Source organism: Scyliorhinus canicula, chromosome 7 (genome assembly GCF_902713615.1).
Source record: "Scyliorhinus canicula chromosome 7, sScyCan1.1, whole genome shotgun sequence".
Classification (NCBI taxonomy): Eukaryota; Metazoa; Chordata; class Chondrichthyes; order Carcharhiniformes; family Scyliorhinidae; genus Scyliorhinus; species Scyliorhinus canicula.
This window is the reverse complement of record NC_052152.1, coordinates 125,773,503-125,801,088: the sequence shown is the minus strand read 5'-3', so window position 1 is coordinate 125,801,088 and position 27,586 is coordinate 125,773,503. Positions and strand designations below refer to the sequence as shown.

Below are 27,586 nucleotides of genomic sequence, written 5' to 3'. Positions count from 1 at the left end.
CATACTGGGATCTGTCCAGCTGTAATCCTCTCAGACTGGGATCTGTCAGACTGTAATCCTCTCAGACTGGGGTCTGTCAGACTGTAATCCTCTCTCCCATACTGGGGTCTGTCAGACTGTAATCCTCTCAGACTGGGGTCTGTCAGACTGTAATCCTCTCTCCCATACTGGGGTCTGTCAGACTGTAATCCTCTCAGACTGGGGTCTGTCAGACTGTAATCCTCTCTCCCATACTGGGGTCTGTCAGACTGTAATCCTCTCTCCCATACTGGGATCTGTCCAGCTGTAATCCTCTCAGACTGGGGTCTGTCAGACTGTAATCCTCTCTCCCAAACTGGGATCTGTCAGGCTGTAATCCTCTCAGACTGGGATCTGTCAGACTGTAATCCTCTCAGACTGGGATCTGTCTGACTGTAATCCTCTCAGACTGGGATCTGTCAGACTGTAATCCTCTCAGACTGGGATCTGTCAGACTGTAATCCTCTCAGACTGGGATCTGTCAGACTATAATCCTCTTTCAGAAACTGGGATCTGTCTGACTGTAATCCTCTCTCTCAGACTGGGATTGTCAGACTGTTACCCTCTCTTACACTTTGATCTGTCAGGCTGTAATCCTATCTCCTATAGTGGGATCTGTCAGACTGTAATCCTCTCTCACAGTGGGATCTGTCAGACTGTAATCCTCTCTCACAGTGGGATCTGTCAGACTGTAATCCTCTCACGAAGGTGGGGGTTGGTCAGACTGTAATCCTCTCTCTCACAGTGAGGTTGGTCAGATCGTACTACTCTCTCTCTCCAACTGGGATCTGTCAGACTGTAATCCTCTCTCTCATATTGGGATCTGTCAGACTGTAATCCACTGTCTCAAACACGGTTATGTCTGACTGTATTCTTCTCTCTCTCATCCTGAGATCTGTCAGACAGTTTGATAGATTTTTAATTGGCAATGGTTTGAAGGGTTATGGAGGAAGGGCAGGAAGGTGGCGTTGAGGCCAGGCTGAGATCAGACAAATTTGAATGTTGGAGCAGACTCGATGGCCAAGTTGCCTAATACTGCTCCCATATTTTATGAATTTATTACAATCTGGCATATCGCAGTCTGAGAAAGAGAGAATTACATCTGACAGATCTCAGTGTGTGAGAGAGGATTACAGTCTGACAGATCTCAGTGTGTGAGAGAGGATTACAGTCTGACAGATCTCCGTGTGAGAGAGAGAATTACAGTCTGACAGATCTCCGTGTGAGAGAGAGGATTACAGTCTGACAGATCTCCGTGTGAGAGAGAGGATTACAGTCTGACAGATCACAGTGTGAGAGAGCGGATTACAGTCTGACAGATCTCCATGTGAGGGAGAGGATTACAGTCTGACAGATCTCCGTGTGAGCAAGAAGATTGCAGTCTGACAGATCTCAGTGTGAGAGAGAGAATTACAGTCCGACAGATCACAGTGTGAGAGAGAGGATTACAGTCTGACAGATCTCCATGTGAGAGAGAGGATTACAGTCTGACAGATCTCCGTGTGAGAGAGAGGATTACAGTCTGACAGATCTCAGTGTGTGAGAGAGGATTACAGTCTGACAGATCTCCATGTGAGAGGAAAGATTACAGTCTGACAGATCTCCGTGTGAGAGAGAGGACTACAGTCTGACAGATCTCAGTGTGAGAGAGAGGATTACAGTCTGACAGATCTCCGTGTGAGAGAGAGGATTACAGTCTGACAGATCTCCGTGTGAGGGAGAGGATTACAGTCTGACAGATCACAGTGTGAGAGAGAGGATTACAGTCTGACAGATCTCCATGTGAGGGAGAAGATTACAGTCTGACAGATCTCCGTGTGAGAGAGAGGATTACAGTCTGACAGATCTGTATGTGAGAGAGGATTACAGTCTGACAGATCTCCATGTGAGGGAGAAGATTACAGTCTTACAGATCTCCGTCTGAGAGGAAAGATTACTGTCTGACAGATCTCAGTGTGAGAGAGCGGATTACAGTCTGACAGATCTCCGTGTGTGAGAGAGGATTACAGTCTGACAGATCTCAGTGTGAGAGAGGATTACAGCCTGACAGATCTCCGTGTGTGAGAGAGGATTACAGTCTGACAGATCTCAGTGTGAGAGAGAGGATTACAGTCTGACAGATCTCCGTGTGTGAGAGAGGATTACAGTCTGACAGATTTCAGTGTGAGAGAAAGGATTATAGTCTGACAGATTTCAGTGTGAGAGAGAGGATTATAGTCTGACAGATCTCAGTGAGAGAGAGGATTAGAGTCTGACAGATCTCCATGTATGAGAGAGGATTACAGTCTGACAGATCACAGTGTGAGAGAGAGGATTACAGTCTGACAGATCTCATTGTCGGAGGGGATTTCAGATCCCAGACTGAGAGAGAGGATTGCAGTCTGATTATAAACCTCTCTCACACACACACTGGGATCTTCATACTGTAATCCTCTCTCTCAGACTGGAATCTCGCAGATTGTAATCCTATTTCAGGCTGGGATCTGTCACTGTAATCCTATCTCTCAGATTGGCATCAGTTAGCCTGTAATCCTCTCTGTCTCTCACACTTGGATCTGTCAGAGTGTAATCCTCTTTTTTCATACTGGCATCTATCGTTCTGTAATGCTCTCTCTCAGACTGGGATCTATCGCACTGGGATGCTCCCTCAGACTGGGATCTGTCAGACTGTAATCCTCTTTTTCATACTGGCATCTATCGCACTGTAATGCTCTCTCTCAGACTGGGATCTATCGCACTGGGATCCTCCCTCAGACTGAGATCTATCGCACTGTAATCCTCCCTCAGACTGGGATCTATCGCACTGTAATCCTCCCTCAGACTGGGATCTATGGCACTGTAATCCTCCCTCAGACTGGGATCTGTCAGACTGTAATCCTATCTCTCACAGTGTTATAAATTAGACTGTAATCCTCTCTGTGTCTCATATTGGGATCTGTCAGACTGTAATCCTTTTTTTGATTTGATTTGATTTATTATTGTCAAAAGTAATAGTATACTGTGAAAAGTATTGTTTCTTGCATGCTGTACAGACAATGCATACCGTACATAGGGAAGGAAGAAGAGATCCTCTCATAGTGGGATTAATTGTCTCTGTCATTCAGACAGGGATCTGTCAGACTGTAATCGTCTCTCTTACAGATAGCGTTCTGTGATGCTGTTGTTCTTTCTCATGGGATTAATTTTCTGCATCTTCCACTCTCAATGTCTCTGATTGCATTCCTGTGTTTAGATTAAGTGGGCTATCACCATTTCTGGGAGACACAGATGCAGAGACCCTCACTAGCATCCTAACCACCAACTGCAGCTTTGATGATGAGGCTTTTGAAAATATCTCAGAGGATGCTAAAGATTTTATTGCAAATTTGCTGATCAGGGAGAAAAGGTAAAGTTAAGAACATGGCTGCACCTTGAGCTTGTCTGTAAAAGTCTGTTTCAGTTTCTGTGCTGTCGTTTTTTCCAGTTCATGTGTTAGTACTTGTGTCGGAGTGTCGTTAGACTATGTGTTGGAACTTGTTTCAGCAAGTGAATTGGCATTGGTGTGGGGGAGTGTGTCCGTGTGGGGGAGTGTGTCCGTGTGGGGGAGTGTGTCAGTGTGGGGGGGGGGGGTGTCAGTGTGGGGGGGTGTGTCCGTGTTGGGGAGTGTGTCAGTGTGGGAGGGTGTGTCCGTGTGGGGGAGTGTGTCAGTGTGGGGGGGGTGTGTCAGTGTGGGGGGGGTGTGTCAGTGTGGGAGTGTGTGTGTCAGTGTGGGGCTGTGTGTCAGTGTGGGGGGGGTGTGTCAGTGTGGGGGGGGGGTGTCAGTGTGGGAGGGTGTGCCAGTGTGGGGGGGGGGGGTCAGTGGGGGAGTGTGTGTGTCAGTGTGGGAGGGTGTGTCAGTGTAGGAGGGAGTGTGTCAGTGTGGGAGGGTGTGTCAGTGTGGTGGGGTGTGTCAGTGTGGGGGAGTGTGTCAGTGTGGGAGGGTGTGTCAGTGTGGGAGGGTGTGTCAGTGTGGGAGGGTGTGTGTCAATTTGGGAGGGTGTGTCAGTGTGGGAGAGTGTGTGTCAGTGTGGGGGAGTGTGTCAGTGTGGGGGAGTGTGTCAGTGTGGAAGGGTGTGTCAGTGTGGGGGAGTGTGTCAGTGTGGGAGGGTGTGTCAGTGTGGGAGGGTGTGTCAGTGTGGGGGAGTGGGTCAGTGTGGGGGAGTGTGTCAGTGTGGGAGGGTGTGTGTCAGTGTGGGGGAGTGTGTCAGTGTGGGAGGGTGTGTCAGTGTGGGGGAGTGTGTCAGTGTGGGGGAGTGTGTCAGTGTGGGGGAGTGTGTCAGTGTGGGGGAGTGTGTCAGTGTGGGGGAATGTGTCAGTGTGGGGGAATGTGTCAGTGTGGGGGAGTGTGTCAGTGTGGGAGGGTGTGTCAGTGTGGGGGAGTGTGTCAGTGTGGGGGGGTGTGTCAGTGTGGGGGAGTGTGTCAGTGTGGGGGGGGGTGTCAGTGTGGGAGGGTGTGTGTCAGTGTGGGAGGGTGTGTCAGTGTGGGAGGGTGTGTGTCAGTGTGGGAGGGTGTGTCAGTGTTGGAGGGTGTGTCAGTGTGGGGGAGTGTGTCAGTGTGGGAGGGTGTGTCAGTGTGGGGGAGTGTGTCAGTGTGGGAGGGTGTGTCAGTGTGGGGGAGTGTGTCAGTGTGGGGGGGTGTGTCAGTGTGGGAGGGTGTGTGTCAGTGTGGGAGGGTGTGTCAGTGTGGGAGGGTGTGTGTCAGTGTGGGAGGGTGTGTCAGTGTTGGAGGGTGTGTCAGTGTGGGTGAGTGTGTCAGTGTGGGGGAATGTGTCAGTGTGGGGGAGTGTGTCAGTGTGGGAGGGTGTGTCAGTGTGGGGGAATGTGTCAGTGTGGGGGAGTGTGTCAGTGTGGGAGGGTGTGTCAGTGTGGGGGAGTGTGTCAGTGTGGGGGGGGGTGTCAGTGTGGGAGGGTGTGTGTCAGTGTGGGAGGGTGTGTCAGTGTGGGAGGGTGTGTGTCAGTGTGGGAGGGTGTGTCAGTGTTGGAGGGTGTGTCAGTGTGGGGGAGTGTGTCAGTGTGGGGGGGGTGTCAGTGTGGGGGAGTGTGTCAGTGTGGGAGGGTGTGTCAGTGTGGGGGAGTGTGTCAGTGTGGGGGAGTGTGTCAGTGTTGGAGGGTGTGTCAGTGTGGGGGAGTGTGTCAGTGTGGGGGAGTGTGTCAGTGTGGGAGGGTGTGTCAGTGTGGGAGGGTGTGTCAGTGTGGGAGGGTGTGTCAGTGTGGGGGAGTGTGTCAGTGTGGGAGGGTGTGTCAGTGTGGGGGAGTGTGTCAGTGTGGGGGAGTGTGTCAGTGTGGAGGAGTGTGTCAGTGTGGGGGAGTGTGTCAGTGTGGGAGGGTGTGTCAGTGTGGGAGGGTGTGTCAGTGTGGGGGAGTGTGTCAGTGTGGGGGAGTGTATCAGTGTAGGAGGGTGTGTCAGTGTGGAAGGTGTGTCAGTGTGGGGGTGTGTGTCAGTGTGGGGGAGTGTGTCAGTGTGGGGGAGTGTGTCAGTGTGGGAGGGTGTGTCAGTGTGGGAGGGTGTGTCAGTGTGGGGGAGTGTGTCAGTGTGGGGGAGTGTATCAGTGTAGGAGGGTGTGTCAGTGTGGAAGGTGTGTCAGTGTGGGGGTGTGTGTCAGTGTGGGGGAGTGTGTCAGTGTGGGGGAGTGTGTCTGTGTGGGGGTGTCAGTGTCGGTATGGAGGGTCTGGGTGAGCAATGTTAGCTCGCTGATTTTGGATTTTTGTATTTCAGTGGACGGTTCAGTGCTGCTCAATGCCTGAAGCATCCTTGGGTCAAGAATGTCTCTGTGAAATCCAGACAGAGCGGAATTCAACTCAAGTCCCAGCTGCTGCTGAAGAAATATGTAATGAAACGATTGTGGAAGGTAACAGTTCAATGCCCATCTTACACTCACTCCATCCCTGCAGGCACACTCTGTCCACTGATCATACAGATGTTGACATTCTGATAAGGCAATGCAAACCATTATTCCAAGCCTCTCATTCTCTGTCTCCCGCATCAGTGATTGGCTCGTCCTCACACAGGGACTACAGTCCCTGCCTCAAACAATCCCGGCTGCCAACCCAATGCTTCAACGGTCTCCTTAGAAATAAAGTTCTCTGAACTCTTCTGTCTCCTTGTGAGAATAATAATGTGACCCCCTCATTAATTATATTACCCTCATCACCCATATTAATTGTTATGGGCCAGGGTTTAGAGAACCCCAAAGTGTATCATGGAGTTCACCTGACCCACAACTTTTAATAGATGTGGTATGGGGAGCACACGGCCCATTCTACAGGTGTGGTACAGCATAAATGGAAAAGTATTTTTTAAAGCAAAACAATGTTTATTCTAGGAGCTCAAGTTAACCTTTTTAAAACATCAGGTTTAAATTTACTACTGAGAGCAGTTATTAGTTTTAAATCACCAAAGGATCGATTTACAGTCTTTAAATTACAGAGCGAGAGAGACTCATACACCTTCTGGCTGTGACTGCAGCTATCCAGCTCAGAAAATGAAACTAAAACACACCCTGCAGCAAACAGCCTAAAACAAATGTGAAAAACTGACAGACAGCCCAGCTCCACCCACTCTCTGACATCACTGCAGTAATAAACACCCATTTCTTAAAGGTACTCTCACTACAGATATTATACACACCCATACCTAAACACCCATTTCTTAAAGGTACTCTCACATGACATAAGGATAAGCATTCCTTGCACATTTATCCTACCAAAGCACATCAACGTTTCAAATCTGCTTCACTCGGCACATTTTCACTTTGTGCTAGAATGTTATAGATTCCAATCCCTTTTCCAGAGAACTGGTCAGAAACTCCAGGCCTCCATTCCAGTACAGTACAGAGTGTTACGGCATCCTGAGCTGGTACACAGTAAATTCCAACCCCAAATTCCCCGGAGTCCCAACACAGTGAATTAACTAATAATTTGTAGGCTTTTCTGAGATCTTTGATCCTTGACTGCTTCAATTACTTAAAGGCACCAGATTTGTAAGTAAAGCATGAAAAAACTGTTTAGTTATAACAAGAGCAGAGATAAATATACAATAGTAATAATAGAATAACAGTCTGCCAGTCTAATTATTCTCCTAACACCATCACCCCCGCCACCCAGTCACACACAGATATGGAAGGACTAAAATAACAGGAGTTTAACTGGAATGAGAGATTTGAGTCTTTTCGCTTCTGAGGTTGAGGACTTTGTTGGCGATCTTTTCGGGGTGCAAAGTATTGAAATCCACTGGCTGGCTCAGACCCTCTAGTCTGTGCCTTCATTTACAATTTTATCTGGGGAGTCACCTGGCTGACCTCAGCCTCACTGAGGCTATCTTAGACCACTTTGCCTCTAGAATGCTTCTCTAGTCTTTCTACAGATCAAGATTAACTGTATTGAAAAGAGAGGGAAAATGTGTCTTCATTCCAGTCATCTGGAGACCTCAGAGAGAACTACAAGAGCTGTGCCTTCCTCAGCCTTTTAAACAGAAGTTAAATTTTCACAGGCCTGGCTGAATAGAGTGTTTTAACTCGCCAGCCTTAGTTGATAGAGAGTTTTCAACCTTCTTCTTGCTGCACTTCAGATCTGAGCAGAACTGACTTAAAATTGAATCTGCTCCCCTTCTTCCAGAAGCTTTTGAAGGGCTCTAACAATCAAAATCGAGAATTGGTTAAGTCCCGGGATTCCAGAAGAGTTGATTGGTTGCTGGCCAAGTCCATCAAAATGACATTTCGAGACCCTGCCACACTGCACTGCGCTGAGGGGAGACCACCTGGGCCAGTTCAAATAGCACATTAGACCAGGGGTGTTTTCAGTAATCGTCCAGGTACAAAAGTTCAAAGCACAGTCTGTAAATTGAAGCAACATGCTGAACAGAAGTTAAAAAAGGAAACAAGGGTCAGAAAAGGATTTAAATGTGGTTCCTTACAAGAGGGAGTGCAACACTGTCAGGGGATCAGTGCTGAGCCAATGCTGCACTGTCAGAGAGTCAGTACTGAGGGAATGCTACACTATTGGGAGGGGCAGTGCTGAGGGAGTGCTACACAGTCAGAGGGTCAGTACTGAAGGAGTGCTGCACTGTCAGAGGATCAGTGCTGAGGGAGTGCTGCACTGTCAGAGGGTCAGTGCTGAGGGAGTGCTACACAGTCAGTGCCGAAAGAGTGCTGCACTGGCAGAGGGTCAGTGTTGAGGCAGTGCTGCACTGTCAGAGGGTCAATACTGAGGGAATTCTGCACTGTTGGATGGTCAGTGCTGAGGCAGTGCTGCACTAACAGAGGGTCAGTACTGAAGGAATGCTGCACTGTTGGAGGGTCAGTACTGAGGGAGTGCTGCACTGTCAAAGGGCCAGTACTGAGGGAGCGCTGCACTGTCAGAGAGTCAATGCTGAGGAAGTGCTGCACTGTCAGAGGGTCAGTACTGAGGGAGCGCTGCATTGTCAGAGGGTCAGTACTGAATGAGTGCCGCATTGTCAGAGGGTCAGTGCTGTGGAAGTTCTGAGAATGTGCTGCAAACTTACATACACAGACATACACACACAATCTCACACATGGCAGCACGGTACCATAGTGATTAGCACAATTGCTTCACAGCTCCAGGGTCGCAGGTTCAATTCCCGGCTTGGGTCACTGTCTGTGCGGAGTCTGCACGTTCTCCCCGTGTGTGCGTGGGTTTCCTCCAGGTGCTCCGGTTTCCTCCCACAGTCCAAACGTGTGCAGGTTAGGTGGATCGGCCATGATAAATTGCCCTTAGTGTCCAAAATTGCCCTTAGCATTGGGTGGGATTACTGGGTTAACAAAGAACAAAGAAAAGTACAGCACAGGAACAGGCCCTTCGGCCCTCCAAGCCCGTGCCGACCATGCTGCCCGAGTAAACTACAATCTTCTACACTTCCTGGGTCCGTATCCCTCTATTCCCATCCTACTCATATATTTGTCAAGATGCCCCTTAAATGTCACTATCGTCCCTGCTTCCACCACCTCCAGCAGCGAGTTCCAGGCACCCACTACCTCGTACATCTACTCTAAACTTTGCCCCTCACACCTTAAACCATGCCCCCTAGTAATTGACCCCTCTACCCTGGGGAAAGCTTCTGACTATCCACTCTGTCTATGCCCCTCATAATTTTGTAGACCTCTATCAGGTCACTCCTCAACCTCCGTCATTCCAGTGAGAACAAACCACGTTTATTCAACCGCTCCTCATAGCTAATGCCCTCCATACCAGGCAGCATCCTGGTAAATCTCTTCTGCGCCCTCTCTAAAGCCTCCACATACTTCTGGTAGTGTGGCGACCAGAATTGAACACTAAACTCCAAGTGTGGCCTAACTAAGGTTCTATACAGCTGCAACATGACTTGCCAATTCTTATATTGAATGCCCCGGCCAATGAAGGCAAGCATGCCGTATGCCTTCTTGACTACCTTCTCCACCTGTGTTGCCCCTTTCAGTGACCTATGGACCTGTACACCTAGATCTCTCTGACTTTCAATACCCTTTAGGGTTCCACCATTCACTGTATATTCCATACGTGTGGGGTAGTGGGGATAGGGTGGAGGTGTGCGGTTGCAAAGGGTGCTCTTTCCAAGAGCCAGTGCAGACTTGATGGGCCAAATGGCCTCCTTCTGCATTGTAAATTCTATGAATCTATAACATAAACACAGTTCCTCTTGGACACACAGACACAATTACACACACACACATGCACTCAAACACACAAATTCTCACGCGCACACACTGTCTCACACACGCGCATTTAATCACCCCCACACACTCTCATGCGCACACATTCACAAACTTATGCACTCCCATTTACTCACTCACACTCACTCACAAACACAGACACACACTCTCTCACACACACCAGCATTCATTCACTTATTCATTCATTCACACACACACAGACATTCTCATGCACACACATTCTCTCTGACACACATTCACACACTCTCTCCCACACACACATTATCTGTCACACACATACATCTCACATACACACATCCTCACGCACGCACACTCTCACATGCACACACATTCACACACAGTGTTACGACACCCTTGGCTGGAGCGCTGTCAATTCCAGCCCCACATGCACCGGAGTCTCAACACAAGTCAATTAACCAATAATTGTCATAAAAATATCCAAAGTAATTAGCCCTTGGCTGTCCAATAATTACAGTCACCAGGCTTGTAAGTTTAAACACAATTACTATTTATTTATAACAAGAGCAAACAAATATGAAATGTGCAGTAAGTATAGCTGCTTTATGACAAGCTAAAATCTGACTTCCCCCTTTCACTTCCCCACATTCTACCCGCACAGACAGGACAGACAAACACAGAAGGGTGGAAAGAGGTAAAAATAATAAGAATTAGGGTCAAAAGATAAGCATCCTTGCTTCAATGATGAGTTCTTCAGTGCACTCTCTTCACAGTATGAGTGTGGTTTACAATCTCTAGCCGACTGCATGTAATGATCGTCTTTCCAGTTTGCAATATCTTACTCGCAGCTTGTGCAGGAGAGCTTCAGACCAACCTATTCTGCAGAGAGAGTTACCGGATTCCAGTTTCTGCTTGCATCAGCTATTTCTGCAGAGAGAGAGAGTTGGTTCCGACTGTTAAGTAATGGGTTAAGAGACATTGCAATTAGTTGTCTCATTTATGTTAAGTGTTCAATGATTAACACTGACATGTAAAGGGGCTTCAGGTGGACTCTGGATCCTGTGATGTGATGATTGAGTTTAGTGCAGAGTCTGTTAAAGTGAAATAAAGGTGTTTGTGAAAAGGAGCTGGACTTTTGTCTCTTCATACCACAGCATCCATTCGTTTAACACCGGCAGTGACCTTTTGGTGAGAATTCACTGGTTATTTCTGGAGAAAACAGAGTGGGAAGAAAGAGTTTTCCCCACTTAGCTGCTAAAAGCAGAAACTGAACCTTTTTAGATCTCTGAACCATTTAATTGGGAACAGAACCAATTGTCACACACACACATTCTCATCCACACATTCACACACACACACACACACACACACTTTCACACACACACACACACTTTCTCTCTCACACACACACACACACACATTCTCACCCACACACATTCATTTACACGTACACATTTACATACACCCACGCACATTCTCACACACATTCAGAGACACACACATTCATTTACACGTACACATTTACATACACCCACGCACATTCTCACACACATTTACATACACCCACGCACATTCTCACACACATTTACATACACCCACGCACATTCTCACACACATTCACATACACACACACATTCTCACCCACACATTCTCACCCACACATTCACACACACACATACTCACACACATTCATTTACACGCACACATTCACATACACCCACGCACATTCTCACACACATTCACATACACACACGCACATTCTCACACACATTTACACACACATTCTCACCCACACACATTCATTTACACGTACACATTCACGTACACCCACGCACATTCTCACACACATTCACATACACACACACATTCTTACCCACACAATTCACACATGCATATTCTCACACATTTTTGTTATTTTAATGTGCCCAATTATTTTTTTTTCCAATTAAAGGTCAATTTTCGCATGGCCAATTCACCTATCCTGCACATCTTTGGGTTGTGCGGGTGAGACCCACGCAGACACGGGGAGAATGTGCAAACTCCACATGGACAGTAACCCGGGGCCGGGATCAAACCAGGGTCCTCGGCGTCGTGAGGCAGCCGTGCTAACCACGGCACCACCGTGCTGCTCCCTCACACACACCCATTCACACACACATTCACATATTCTCACACACACACATATTCTTACACACACTTTCTCATACACATATAGTGCGATCCAATGGCCATGCTGCACCTGAAAAGCAGCTCGCCATGGCGCAGCATGACCAATAAAGGCAGGATCCCACGCCCCGGGATCTACCCGGCTAGCACGCCTTACGAGATCCAACACAATCTCCCGAGATGTTGTGATGTAAATCCCGCCCATTGTTGACAGGATTACGTTTTGGCAAATCTGCATATTAGAGCAAGGCAGCGAGTCTCACTCCAATGTGCTGAGTCCTGAGGTGCCTGAGGCTTTTAGATTCATCCCCTTTGCCTTGGAGACCTTGGGTCTCCACACATGGGGACTAGATGGAACGACACTCATGAGGGTCTACCAAAGGACTGGAGCCCCCCCAGCTATGTGTACATCAGGCAGGGTGGAGTCCTGGTGCCAGCCTGGCACCCTTGCTACACTGGAGAGTTCTGGTGTGTGGAGCTCCCAGTGTACAAAATGAGGCTATGTGCAGCCTAGGCTGTGCATTCCACACTGAGGCCCCCTGTATAGCCATGTGTTTCTCGGCACTGTGAGCACTGGGAAACACATGGCTAAATGCTATGGGACTTTGTTCCCAATTAGTTGAATCCTGCCCTGTGATGAACGGTATTAATAACTGCTGCAAACGGTACCTGACCTTTAATACCTTGCCCCTTTACGATGCTTGGAACTCTGGGGGACTCCGCCTCTGGCTACGCCCCCAGGAAACAGTATATAGGATAAGGCTCCATGTGGTGAGCACACTTCTCTCGGATGCTGTTCAGTTCTCTGTAGATTAAAGCCTTTTGATTACCGACCTCGCTCTCGTGTCGTAATTGAGGGTGCCTCATGCCCACATTTTCAGACACACATTCTCACACACACACATGCACACACATTCTCGCACACATTCTCACACAGGCACACACATATTCTCTCGCAAACACATATTCTCACACACATTCTCACACACTCATATTCACATACATATTATCTCTCTCACACACACACACACACGTGCAGAGACAAACATTCTTACACAAACAGAGACTCAGGCACACGGATAAATGTGGTGACAGACCTATTCTGACACAAACCTACATTTTGTGTCTCCACACTATCTGTTTAATGTGAACAATCATTCCCTTTAGCTCTATTAAATAAAATCCTTTTGTGTTGTTTTATAGAAGAATTATTATGCAATTGCAGCAGCAAACAGACTAAAAAAAATCAGCAGTTGTGGATCGCTTCCAGCTCTGGCGATGTGAGATGATCTTGCTGTCACCACCTATCAAAGCTATCACTGGATGCAAAAAAACGCTGTAGCTCCAATATCGTGTTTCACAGATTAATGCACAGGAGAGATGGCTATAGGCTGTAGTGTATTACTGCATAGTGTGCCAGCATGTAACATATTACTGTGCTGTATTGCAGTGTGTTGCTGTACAGCGTATTACTAAAGTATATCGCACAATCTGTTATTGTACAGTGTATTACTGCAGTCAACCTCAGTGTATTACTGTACAATATATTAGAGTAATATATCAATGTTATGACCACAACAGATGTGAATTGCAGAGCAAACCAAATCCCTATGGGAAACCTGGCTTATGGGCCAGAACCCTTATTTTTGTATTCTGAAAATGAGAAGAAACATGCTAATCTCAGCAGAAAGAAGTCCGGTAACACTTTGGGGGAAATGTTTAGAATATCTAATTTTAACTGTGCAAATGTAATATTGTATGCTTATGTTTCCTTTTATTCTTGTTAATAAACCTTTTAATTTTATGTTTTTATCTCACAAGACTCCTTACTTGGTCATAATAAACACTTAAGGCAATATGTCTTTATAAAGTTGGGAGAGCTGTCTCACAAACTAGTTAAGCAACAGCCTGACATAGTCATACTCACAGAATCATACCTTACAGACAATGTCCTTCACACCACTATCAACATTCTTGGGTATGTGCCATCTCACCGGCAGGACAGACCCAGCAGAGGAGGTGGCACAGTGGTGTACAGTCGTGAGGGAGTTGCCCTGGGAATACTCAACATCAACTCCATGATGTCTCTTGGCTTCAAGTTAAATATGGGTTAGGAAACCCCCTACTGATTACCACGTACCGGCCACCATCAACTGATGATCAGTACTCCTCCATATTGAATACCGCTTGGAGGAAGCACTGTGGGTGGCAAGGGTGAAAAATATGCTCTGGGTGGGGAACTTCAATGTCCATCACCGGGAATGGCTCAGTAGTACTACTACAGACTGAACTGGCTGGGTCCTAAAGGACATAGCTGCTAGACTGGGACTGCAGCAGGTGGTGAGGGAACCAACAAGAGGGACAAACATACTTGACCTCATCTGTCCATGACAGTATCGGTAGAAGTGACCACCACACAGTCCTTATGGAGACAAAGTCCCGTCTTCACATTGAGGATACCCTCCATCGTGTTGTGTGGCACTACCACCATGCTAAATGGGATAGACTTCGAACAGATCTAGCAACTCAAGATTGGGCATCCATGAGGCACTGTGGGCCATCAACAGCAGCAGAATAGCATTCAACCACAATCTGTAACCTCATGGCCCAGCATATCCCCCACTCTACCACTGCCACCAAGCCAGGGAATCAACCCTGGTTCAATGAAGAGTGCAGGAGGGCATGCCAAAAGCAACATCAGGCATGTCAAAAAATGAGGTGTCGATCTGGTGAAGCTACAACACAAGACTCCTTGTGTGCCAAACAGCATAAGCAGCAAGTAATAGACAAGCTATTACTTTAATAGACAGGTTCAGATAAAGGATCTGGATCGGCGTAGGCTGGGAGGGCCGAAGGGCCTGTTCCTGTGCTGTAATTTTCTTTGTTCTTTGTTTAGCTAAGCGATTCCACAATGAATGCATCAGATCTAAGTTCTGTAGTCCTGCCACATCCAGTCGTGAATGGTGGTGGACAATTAAACAAATCACTGGAAGAGAAGGCTCCACAAATATCCCCATCTTCAATGATGGAGGAGCCCAGCACATCTTTTCAAAAGACAAGGCTGAGGCATTCGTAACAATCTTCAGCCAGAAGTGCCGAGTGGATGATCCATCTTGGTCTCATCCAGAGGTGCCCAGCATCACAGATGTCATTCTTCAGCCAATACCATTCACTCCACGTGATATCAAGAAATGACTGAAGGCACTGGATACTGCAAAAGGCTATGGGCCCTGACAATATCCCAGCAATAGTACTGAAGACATGTGCTCCAGAACTTGCCGTGCCCCTAGCCAGGCTGTTCTAGCACAGCTACAACACTGGCATCTACCCGGCAACGTGGAAAATTGCCCAGGTGTGTCCTGTACACAAGAAACAGAACAAATCCAACCCAGCTATATCAGTCTACTCCCCAGTGATGCCTTCAAGCGGCACTTACTCAGCAATAACCTGCTCACAGACACTCAGTTTGGGTTCCACCAGGGTCACTCAGCTCCTGACCTTATTACAGCCTTGGTTCAAAAAGGACAAAATAGCTGAATGCCAAAGGTGAGGGGAGAGTGATTGCCCTTGACATCAAGGCAGCATTTGACCAAGTATGGCATCAAGGAACCCTAGCTAAACTGGAGTCAATTGGAATCAGGGGGAACACTCTCCATGGTTGGAGTCATACCTGTGATGGCAGTAGGTCAATCGTCTCAACTCCACGGCATCACTGCAGAAGTTCCTCAGGGTAGTGTCCTTTGTGGGTAGAGTTGAGGAATCGCAAATGTAAAAGGACCCTGATGGGAGTTATGTACAGGCCCCCTAGCAGTAGTCAGGATGTGGGACAGAAAATAAATCAGGAGATAGAAAAGGCATGTAAAAAAGGCAATATTACAAAAATCATGGGGAACTTCAATATGCAGGTGGACTGGGAAAATCAGGTTGGTAGTGGATCCCAAGAAAAGGAATTTGTGGAATGTCTAAGATTTTTTTTTGGAGTAACTTGTGACAGAGCCTACTAGGGAACAGGCAATTCTGGATTTGGTGATGTGTAATGAGGCAGACTTGATTAGGGATCTTAAGGTGAAGGAACCTGGAGTGCTGAACTTGGTGCATTTGAGTGCTATAGTGAGAGTTTGGTGACTGAGGGAGTATTAGGGTTCATTTTTATCTGAAGTCTAGTATTTCTTTTATTTAGTTAATTAACTTAAAAGCTGCTGTTGGTTTAGAAGAAGGTGAATTTTGAATCAGCTTTAAACAAGGTTCTACTTGTAGGTACTTGCAGCTGGAGCTTGTTAATTAGTTAATTGGATTAGGCCAGTTTTCAGAGGCTAGATTCACATTATAAAAAGGATCCAGCTACAGTACAGACTTTGTTTGCACTGAGTGCTGAACCTGGTGCATTTGAGTGCTATAGTGAGAGCTTGGTGACTGAGGGAGTGCTGAACCTGGTGCATTTGAGTGCTATAGTGAGAGTTTGGTGGCTGAGGGAGTGCTGAACCTGGTGCATTTGAGTGCTATAGTGAGAGTTTGGTGGCTGAGGGAGTGCTGAACCTGGTGCATTTGAGTGCTATAGTGAGAGTTTGGTGACTGAGGGAGTTAGGTGAGGAGGGAGCAAGGTGCTCCTTACATTTCATTTTCGCAAAGAGCGAGAAGGGAGCCAGGAGTTTACAGAGAGTGCAGCTGAGTGAAGCAGAATCAGAGGGCGGAGGTCCAGTTGGTCTACAGGGCAGCTATATTCTGTAAAGTAAGAGGGGATGGAGGCTAGGGCAGTTGCATGCTCCTGTATGCAGTTGGGAGCTGGATGCTCCCAGCACTAAGTGAGTCCCAGTCAATATTCGGGAAGTTGAAATCTCCCATCAGAATACCCTTTTGTTTTTACTCTTTTCCAAAATCTGTCTACCTATCTGCTCCTCTATCTCCCGTTGGCTGTTGGGAGGCCTGTAGTAAACTCCAACATTGTGACTGCACCCTTCTTATTCCTGATCTCGATCCATAGAGCCTCACTGCCCTCTGAGGTGTCCTCCCGTAGTACAGCTGTGATATTTTCCCTAACCAGTAGCGCAACTCCGCCACCCCTTTTACATCCCCCTCTATCCCGCCTGAAACATCTAAATTCTGGAACATTTAGCTGCCAATCCTGTCCTTCCCTCAACCAGGTCTCTGTAATGGCAACAACATCATAGTTCCAAGTACTAATCCAAGCTCTAAGTTCACCTGCCTTACCCGTAATACTTCTTGCATTAAAACATATGCACTTCAGGCCACCAGGCCGGCTGTGTTCAGCAACATCTCCCGGTCTGCTCTGCCTCAAAGCCATACTGGCCCTATTCCCTAGTTCTCCCTCAATGCTTTCACCATCTGACCTATTGCTCCGGTGCCCACCCCCCGCCATACTAGTTTAAACCCTCCCGTGCGACACTAGCAAACCTCGCGGCCAGGGATACAAGGCAGCTAGCAAGGAGCTCAAGAAAGGGCTTAGGCGAGCTAGGAGGGGGCATGAGAAGTCCTTGGTGGGTAGGATCAAGGAAAACCCCAAGGCTTTTTACACTTATGTGAGGAATAAAAGAATTACCAAGGTGAAGTTAGGGCGGGTCAAGGATAGTAGTGGGAAGGTGTGCATGGAGTCTGAAGATACAGGAGAGGCCCTAAATGAATACTTTTCTTTGGTGTTGAGAAAGGAGAGGGGCCATGTTGTTGAAGAGGATAGTGCGATACAAGCTAGTAGGCTGGAGGAGGTAGATATTCGGAAGGAAGATGTGTCATTTGAGAAGCCTGAGGATAGATAAGTCCCCTGAGCCTGATGGGATATAGCCTAGGATTCTTTGGGAAGCGAGGGATGAGGTTGCAGAGCCTTTGGCTTTGATCTTTATGTCCTCACTGTCTATAGGAATAATGCCAGAAGACTGGAGAGAGGCGAATGTGGTCCCCTTGTTCAAGAAAGGGAATAGGTATAACCCTGGGAATTATAGACCGGTTAGTCTCACTTCGGTCCTGGGTAAATTATTGGAAAGTGTCCTGAGAGATAGGATGTATGATCATTTGGAAAGATACAGCTTAATCCAGGATAGTCAGCACGGATTTGTGAAGGGTAAGTCTTTCCTCACAAGTCTGATTGTATTTTTTGAGGAGGTAATTAAGTACATAGATGAAGGTAGAGCAGTTAATGTCGTATACATGGATTTTAGTAAGGCGTTTGATAAGGTGCCCCATAGTCGGCTCATGCAGAAAGTAAGAAGGCATGGCATAGAGGGAAATTTGGCCGACTGGATAAGTAACTGGCAATCACATAGAAGACAGAGGGTATGGTAGATGGTAAATTTTCATCCTGGAGCTCAGTCACCAGCGGTGTACCACAGAGATCAGTGCTGGGTCCTCTGCTATTTGTGATTTTTATCAATGACTTGGATGATGGAGTTGAAGGTTGGGTTAGTAAATTTGCTGATGACACCAAGATTGGTGGAGTAGTGGATAATAAAGGGCTGTTGTTAGCTGCAAAGAGACATTGATAGGCTGCAGAGCTGGGCTGAAAAGTGGCAGATGGAGTTTAACCCTGATAAGTGTGAGGTGATTCATTTGGTAGGACAAATTTGAATGCAGGTTACAGGGTTAACGGCAGGGTTCTGAAAAATGTGGAGGAGCAGAGAGATCTCAGAGTTCATGTCCATAGATCTGTAGAAGGAGCAAATACTGCGTTTCCTTGATATGTATGTCCCTGTCAGGCAGGGAGGAAATGGTCAAGTGAGGGAACCATGGTTTACAAAAGAGGTTGAATTGCTGTAGAAATGAGCTCTGGAGGATAGAGACATGAAGAAAGCCTACAGCATTTATTAACAGGGGGCTTGAGTTTAAGAGCCGTGTGGTTGTGCTGCAACTGTACAGGACCTTGGTGAGACCACATTTGGAGTATTGTGTGCAGTTCTAGTCACCTCATTATAGGAAAGATGTGGAAGCATTGGAAAGGGTGCAAAGGAGATTTACCAGGATGCTGCGCGGTTAAGAGGGTTGGTCTTATGAGGAAAGGTTGAGGGTGCTAGGGCTTTTCTCATTGGAGCAAAGGAGGATGAGAGGTGATTTAATTGAGGTGTATAAGATGATGAGAGGAATAGATAGAGTGGACATTCAGCGACTTTTTCCTCAGGTGGATGTAGATGTTACAAGGGGGCATAACTATAAGGCGCATGGTGGAAGACATAGGAGGGATGTCAGAGGTAGGTTCTTTATTCAGAGAGTAGTTGGGGCGTGGAACGCACTCCCAGCGATGGTAGTGGAGTCGGACACTTTAGGAACTTTCAAGCGGTTTCTAGAGTTCACTAGAATGATTGGGAGTAGGTTGATTTGAACTTAGTTTCAGACTAGTTCGGCAAAACATCGTGGGTCGAAGGGCCTGTACTGTGCTGTACAGTTCTATGTTCTATGTAGCAGTCGAAGGGTGCTTTTCTAATGGAGTAGTGATGTTCCTCAGGGATCAGTTCTGGGGCCTTTGTTGTTTGTGGTGTATATAAATGATTTGGAACAAAATGTAGCTGGTCTGATTAGTAAGTTCACAGACGACACAAACATTGGTGGAGTTACAGATGGTGAAGAGGATTGTCAGAGGAGAGAGCAGGATATAAACTGGTTGGAGTCTTGGGCGGAGAAATGGCAGATAGAACATAGAACATAGAACGATACAGCGCAGTACAGGCCCTTCGGCCCTCGATGTTGCACCGACATGGAAAAAAAACTAAAGGCCATCTAACCTACACTATGCCCTTATCATCCATATGCTTATCCAATAAATTTTTAAATGCCCTCAATGTTGGCGAGTTCACTACTGTTGCAGGTAGGGCATTCCACGGCCTCACCACTCTTTGCGTAAAAAACCCACCTCTGACCTCTGTCCTATATCTATTACCCCTCAATTTAAGGCTATGTCCCCTCGTGCTAGCCACCTCCATCCGCGGGAGAAGGCTCTCGCTGTCCACCCTATCTAACCCACTGATCATTTTGTATGCCTCTATTAAGTCACCTCTTAACCTTCTTCTCTCTAACGAAAACAACCTCAAGTCCATCAGCCTTTCCTCATAAGATTTTCCCTCCATACCAGGCAACATCCTGGTAAATCTCCTCTGCACCCGTTCCAAAGCTTCCACGTCCTTCCTATAATGAGGCGACCAGAACTGTACGCAATACTCCAAATGCGGCCGTACTAGAGTTTTGTACAACTGCAACATGACCTCATGGCTACGGAACTCAATCCCTCTACCAATAAAGGCCAACACACCATAGGCCTTCTTCACAACCCTATCAACCTGGGTGGCAACTTTCAGGGATCTATGTACATGGACACCGAGATCCCTCTGCTCATCCACACTACCAAGAATTTTACCATTAGTCAAATATTCCGCATTCCTGTTATTCTTTCCAAAGTGAATCACCTCACACTTCTCCACATTAAACTCCATTTGCCACCTCTCAGCCCAGGTCTGCAGCTTATCTATGTCCCTCTGTAACCTGCAACATCCTTCCGCACTGTCTACAACTCCACCGACTTTAGTGTCGTCTGCAAATTTACTCACCCATCCTTCTGCGCCCTCCTCTAGGTCATTTATAAAAATGACAAACAGCAACGGCCCCAGAACAGATCCTTATGGTACGCCACTCGTAACTGAACTCCATTCTGAACATTTCCCATCAACTACCACTCTCTGTCTTCTTTCAACTAGCCAATTTCTGATCCACATCTCTAAATCACCCTCAATCCCCAGCCTCCGTATTTTCTGCAATAGCCGACCGTGGGGAACCTTATCAAACGCTTTACTGAAATCCATATACACCACATCAACTGCTCTACCCTCGTCTACCTGTTCGGTCACCTTCTCAAAGAACTCGGTAAGGTTTGTGAGGCATGACCTACCCTTCACAAAACCATGCTGACTATCCCTAATCATATTATTCCTATCTAGATGATTATAAATCGTATCTTTTATAATCCTCTCCAAGACCTTACCCACCACAGACGTTAGGCTCACCGGCCTATAGTTACCGGGGTTATCTCTACTCCCCTTCTTGAACAAAGGGACCACATTTGCTATCCTCCAGTCCTCTGGCACTATTCCTGTAGCCAATGATGACCTAAAAATCAAAGCCAAAGGCTCAGCAATCTCTTCCCTGGCTTCCCAGAGAATCCTAGGATAAATCCCATCCGGCCCCGGGGACTTATCTCCATCCGGCCCCGGGGACTTATCTCCATCCGGCCCCGGGGACTTATCTCTTTAATCCGGAAAAGTGTGAGGTAATGCACTATGGAAGCTCCAATGCATGTAGGAATTTCACAATAAATGGTAGAACACTTGCGAGTACGAACAGGCAGAGAGATCTGGGCGTGCATGTGAGTGGCAATGCATGTGAAAAAATTAAAAAATTGAAAATCGTTTATTGTCACGAGTAGGCTTCAATGAAGTTACTGTGAAAAGCCCCGAGTCGCCACATTCCGGCGCCTGTTCGGGGAGGCTGGTATGGGAATATGTGGCATATGTGGATAAGGTGGTTAAGAAGGCATACGGCATGCCGGCCTTCATTGGTCGGGGCACTGAATATAAAAATTGGCAAGTCATGTTGCAGCAGTACAGGGAGCTCAGTTAGGCCTCATTTGGAATATTGTGTACAATTCTGGTCGCCACACTACCAGCAGAGTAGGGTACAGAAGCGGTTTAGTAGGATGTTGCCTGGTATGGAGAGCATTAGCAACGAGGAGAGGTTAGATAAACTTGGTCTGTTCTCATTTGAACGGCGGAGGTTGAGAGGCGACCTGATAGAGGTCTACAAGATTATGAGTGGCATGGACAGAGTGGATAGTGAGATGCTCTTTCCTAGGGTAGGAGAGTCAAGTACTAGGGGACATAGGTTTAAAGTACATGGGGAAAGTTTAGAACAGATGTGCGAGGCACGCTTTTTACTCAGAGGGTGGTAAGTATATGGAATGCGCTGCCTGGGGAGGTGGTGGAAGCAGGTATGATAGTGGCATTTAAGACATCTAGACAAGCTTCCAACGGGCAGGAGATAGAAAAGTCTGAGAACATACACAAACAGACTCGAAAACAGCTTCTTCTCCACTGTTACCAGGGTCCTAAACGACCCTCTTATGGACTGACCTCATTAACACTACATACCTGTGTGCTTCACCCGATGCCGGTGTTTATGTCGTTGCATTGTGTACCTTGTGTTGCCATATTATGTATTTTCTTTTATTTTCATGTACTTATTGATCTGTTGATCTGCTCGCAGAAAAATACTTTTCACTGTACCTCAGTACATGTGACAATAAACAAAATCCTAAATCACTGTTAATGCGGTGCAGCAGATAGAGTTCGGTTTAAGTCTTCCTTCAACATTTCACAAATACATCCCATTGTTTCCTTGCTGAAACATAGTGTCCTGGCACAAATCTCCCCTGACATCATTTTGGGATGTCCTTTATTTATATGCTCTAAATGGTGGATAATTGATTTGCGTCCTCACCAGTCAGACATGTACCTGACTCTGCAGTGATTCTGCATTACCTGTCAGAGAGACAGTTCACATTAGCTTACGTGAGGCTCAACTAAGGTGCTAAACTTTGTGTTCTAACCTGCCTGATTACTACTGGCTGGGGACTATTGCTCATCCCGCAATCCTGAGTGAGTTTGAACTCCCCCAATGAGATGGGCAGAGAAACCATTAGCAGAGTCACCTGCATAAATAAAACTGGCCAATGTGGAACCAGCTGGAGAGGAGAGAGCAGTGGTGGAGTACTGCTGCTGTTGTATATATGTAATTGTAAATAAAAAGTTATTTCTTTCAATTCTACAAACTCGTGCTGGATTATTCGAGGCCCTCTCAAAACTTTGCAAAGGCACTTGAAGTAATCACTGAGGCTTGTAAGGATCAATATTACATCAGGGAGACTAACTGACATGTAGAGAAAAGATCAACTTAATACGAGGTAGGTCCATTCAAAGGTCTGATGGCAGCAGGGAAGAAGCTGTTCCTGAGTCAGTTGGTACATCACCTCAAACTTTTGTATCTTTTTCCTGACGTCAACAGACCAGTTCTGTGTTTTCTTTTTGCAGCTTTTTGCAAAACACACTTCCAGCTTTCTCCTCAAACCTAAAACCAAAAGCAGAAGTGAGCTCAGCTCAGCTCCCCCCACCCTCTGACATCACTTCAGTAATATGAACTGCTTCATTTCTTAAAGGTACATTGCTTAAACATCCATTTCCTAAAGGGACTCTCACGTGGCATAATGTTCTGGTTAAGATCTTTGGGATCTATGCATATCCGCAACTCTCCTGAGGGCTTCTTCACACAGACCTTCGAGCTGACCCAGTCAGTCGGTTCCGTCACTTTCAAGATGATGCCCTGGTCTTGGAGCTCCTGTAGCTGTGCCTTTAAACTTTCCTTCAGAGGAGCCGGCACCCGGTTTGGTGCATGGAGTACAGGCGTGGCATCAGGCCTCAGTAGGATCTTGTAGCAGTATGGCAGAGTGCCCATTCCATCAAACACATCCGGATATTGAGCAAGTATGTCATCAATATCAGCCTGAAGATCCACATTGGAAGAAGACATAGCATGGACTCGCTATAGGAGGTTGAGTAGCTTGCATGCATGGGCACCGAGCACGGATGCCTTATCAGGCTTGACGATTTTGACTCGCAGTGTGACATTGATGGTCTTGTTGGAGACGAATAGATGACAAGATCCTCGTGCAGTTACGGCATTGCCATTATAATTGAGGTGCTGGCAGACTGCGGAAGAATTTTCAGTTGCTTTTTAATGCGGTCAAAATCAGCTTGAGAGATGAGATTGGCAGAAGCACCAGTATCCAGCTTGAACTGGATGCTGAATTGATTTACGTGTATGACAGCACGCCATTCGTCCGCGGAATCCACAGTGAGGATAGATAGGCGTCTTGTTGAATTTGAGGAGTCATACTCACATGTAGTGATGATGCCCACTGTCATAATATACACCAGTATATCATGGCGCAGGCACACACACTGATTGACACACAGCAAGACCAATCAACACACACAACACCGCAGCCAATCACCAGTTAGAGCACACTCACTATAAAGACAGAGGGCATCAGTTTTCCCGTTCATTCGGAATGTAGCCTCTCAGAAGGACAGAGCTCACAGCTTGCAGCACAGATCTTCACCATATGCTAAGTGCATAGACTGGTTAGGATAGGCATAGGTCTTTAGTTTAATCTAACATAGTTTCGACCCACAGTGAAAGTATGTTCAACAATTTCTAACTTAATAAAATAGTGTTGTACTATTTCAAGTGTTGGTAGCCTGTATGTGTTACAGCTGAAGTAAACGCAGTCTCCACGGATCCAGAGTACCCAACACCTCACGATTGGGGGACTCCAGGCAGTCGTCCTTTGGATCTGTAGTGCTACCAGGATCAGAATCCAGGAACCCTTACTGTGCACATCGAACGAGCTTGCGTTGGAATTGGAATCGCTGGCCCTTGACTGGTGGTGCAGACCTGCACAAGGCTGCATAATGTCCAGGCTTCCCGCAATTTAAACATTGCCTGCCTTTTGCAGGGCATTGCTGCTTTAAGTGGGCGGTGCCACAGTTCGGGCATGTCATGACGTTGACGTCGTTACGCTCCATGCGTCGTCACACATGCGCAGTGCGGTCAGCCGACGTTCGCACCTGCGCAGTTTGGTTTTCAGCCGCTTCGTTCTCCCGCTCGTATTGCGCATGCTTGGTGCCCTGGGAAAAGTGCGCGAAGTGGCCATTTTCATCGACAGAGGTGCTGCATCTGGGAGATGGCCTTTACACTCTCTGCCTCGTGGAAGGCAAGTTTTTCGTATTTTGCCAATTTGAAACGGGATTACCGATTTCTCGCATGCTCATGCACTATACATGTCTCGATTGCGACTGGCAGGGTCATGTGCTTAATTTTGAGGAGTTGCTCCCGCAAGGAATCTGAGTGGGCAGCACGGTAGCCTTGTGGATAGCACAATTGCTTCACAGCTCCAGGGTCCCATGTTCGATTCCGGCTTGGGTCACTGTCTGTGTGGAGTCTGCACATCCTCCCCGTGTGTGAGTGGGTTTCCTCCGGGTGCTCCGGTTTCCTCCCACAGTCCAAAGATGTGCAGGTTAGGTGGATTGGCCATGATAAATTGCCCTTAGTGTCCAAAATTGCCCTTAGTGTTGGGTGGGGTTACTGGGTTATGGGGATAAGGTGGAGGTGTTGACCATGGGTAGGGTGCTCTTTCCAAGAGCCGGTGCAGACTCGATGGGCCAAATGGCCTCCTTCTGCATTGTAAATTCTATGAGTGCTCCCCAAATAAGATCTGATCCCTGATGGTGGAATCAGCGGTATCACCATAATTGCAGGACTGTGCTAATATACGGAGATGAGTTAGAAAGGATTGGAAAGGTTCATCCTTACCCTGAAAGCATTTCTGGAAGATATAGTGCTCAAAGCTCTTGTTTGTTTCGACTTCACAGTGACTATCGAACTTCTCCAAAACGGTCTTGAAATTGGTCTTGTCCTGGCCGTCGGTAAAATTTAGCAAGTTGAAAATCTGGATGGCTTGGTCCCTGGCAGTTGATAGGAAAAGCGTGATTTTTCTGGCATCGGAATCATCCTCGAGACCCGAGGCCTCAATGTAGAGAAGGAACCTTTGCTTTAAGACCCGCCAGTTGGCGCTGAGATTGCCGGAGATCCGTAGCTGTGGAGGGGCCTGGATTTTCTCCATGCCGCTGGAAGGCACTTGCTGTTCATCACGGAATCACTCGAGGTAAACCACTTAGAGATAGTAGACTACTGGTACCATGTCGTGTTAATCACCCTGGGGTAACACGGACTGCAACTGGATACAGTTGTACGTGAAAGTAGACTACAAACTGTGATGTTAATTCAATACGCTTTATTGAACTTGTTACGCAGTGCACACATTCACTGTGGGTTTGACACTCTTGATCTAAGTGCTTGCAATGACTAACTAGACCAGACTAGCTCTGAGCCACGTGTAGAAGGTGCTAACTGATATATATACCCTGACTGTCACTACAGTTGTCACCAGTGGAAAGAGGCAGAGTGTTGATGCCTCGTGTGTTTTATAGTGGGAGACCACCTTCTAGTGTTCTGCCTGATGATTGTTGTGTTCTGTCCTGTGTGTTGATTGGCTGTACTGGGTGTCTGTCACTGCCTGTCTGTATCTCATTATGTGCATGAGTGCATATCATGACACAGGGGATGAGGAGGATGCAGGGGACGGGGAGGATGGGCAGGACATGGAGCCCAGGTAGGTAAGGGAGGCTGCATGACATATGTGCCAGGGCCAACAAGCATAGGACGCACTGATTGCCCCTGGATTCATCATGGGGGAGGGGAAATGGCCAGGGGCACGGAACCCGCAGCCCCCCCCCCCCCAACACACACACACACCTCCCCCACCCGCACAACCCTCCCTCCCCACAATTCCCTCTGTGATACAAACCTGCCACACTACAGGGTGCGGGCGCTGGGCTGGCAGTAACATCGAGTTTGGTCCATGGGATGGAGGATGACAACAACCCGCTCTGTGATAAGCTCTGGAGATCCACAATGCTTGACAACGTCTGACTCCTGTCCAGGGTCGCTCTTTCCACCATCCACCTGGGTGATCCCTGCATGCAAGCTAGCCATTCCATCACACGGTGCTATTGAATCCCTGGGGTGACGGTGGTGGGAACAGCTGCGTTGGGGGGAGGGTGGGGAGCCCAGTCCACCCACAATGTCTGCCCATTCCTTCCGCCCCCAACCATCTCTGGTCAGCCCAGACCAGCCCACCCCTCACATCTGACAGTGTACTGAGACAATTTGCAACTGGTGTTTAATATGACAATCTATATACAGATTTGTGCCCTAGCCCCTACGGGCCCTCATGCTACATCTTGGTGGTTCCCCAGATGGTATGGCAGGAATGGAGGTGCCCTGTTGTGATTCCTGCCATGAGATCTGGATCCCTATTGGAGGCCGTCTTTTGGGGCGCCCAGGCCTGGATGGGCCCGGCTGCTGCTCGGGTGTCCCAGGTGGCGTGGTGTGACCCTGTTCTGCCCGCTGCCCACTAGATGCACCAGGGAGAAAGGAGTCCTTGGTGCAGCGGTATTCTGGCATGGGCCCCTTCATCTCCTCCTCCCCCGGGGTGCCCAATGTACCCCGGGCTACTCCATGGGGATGGGGATGGGGATATGAGTGGAGCTGTCCCCTGAGGCTGCCCCACCACCTGCCACTGCCAGTGCTGGAGGCCTGAACAGCACAGTAGCATAATGGTTAGCACTATGGCTTCACAGCATCAGGGTCCCAGGTTCAATTCCGGGCTTGGGTCACTGTCTGTGCGGAGTCTGCACGTTCTCCCCGTGCCTGCACGGGTTTCCTCTGGGTGCTCTGGTTTCCTCTCACAAGTCCTAAAAGATGTGCTGTTAGGTAATTTGGATATTCTGAATTCTACCTCTGTGTACCCAAACAGGTGCCGGAGTGTGCCGGCGAGGGGATTTTCACAGTAACTTCATTGCAGTATTAATGTAAGCCTACTTCTGACACTAAGAAAGATTTGTATTATAACATTATGTCCTTTCAAGAAGGAATTAGATGTCACTCTTAGGGCTGAAGGGATCAAGTGATATTGGGGGAGGGGGGGAACTTGGGTATTGATCTTGACGATCAGCCATGATCATAATGAATGGGGAACAGGCTCAAAGGGCCGAATGGCCTCCTCCTGCTCCTATTTC

The 27,586-nt window shown here is 47.5% G+C and overlaps 1 protein-coding gene across 2 annotated transcripts in view; it reads left to right on the top strand.

The window, feature by feature from the left end:
- Positions 1 to 13,647, top strand: part of LOC119969351 (myosin light chain kinase 2, skeletal/cardiac muscle-like) — a 234,329-nt gene extending 220,682 nt beyond the window's left edge. For both annotated transcript variants that reach the window (XM_038802880.1, XM_038802879.1), the window contains 3 exons: positions 3,251 to 3,403; positions 5,753 to 5,885; positions 13,047 to 13,647. In XM_038802880.1, the coding sequence (XP_038658808.1) occupies positions 3,251 to 3,403; positions 5,753 to 5,885; positions 13,047 to 13,127 (367 nt within the window). In that variant the 3' untranslated portion in view covers positions 13,128 to 13,647. The remainder of the gene's footprint in view (positions 1 to 3,250; positions 3,404 to 5,752; positions 5,886 to 13,046) is intronic.
- Positions 13,648 to 27,586: the final 13,939 nt, after the last annotated feature.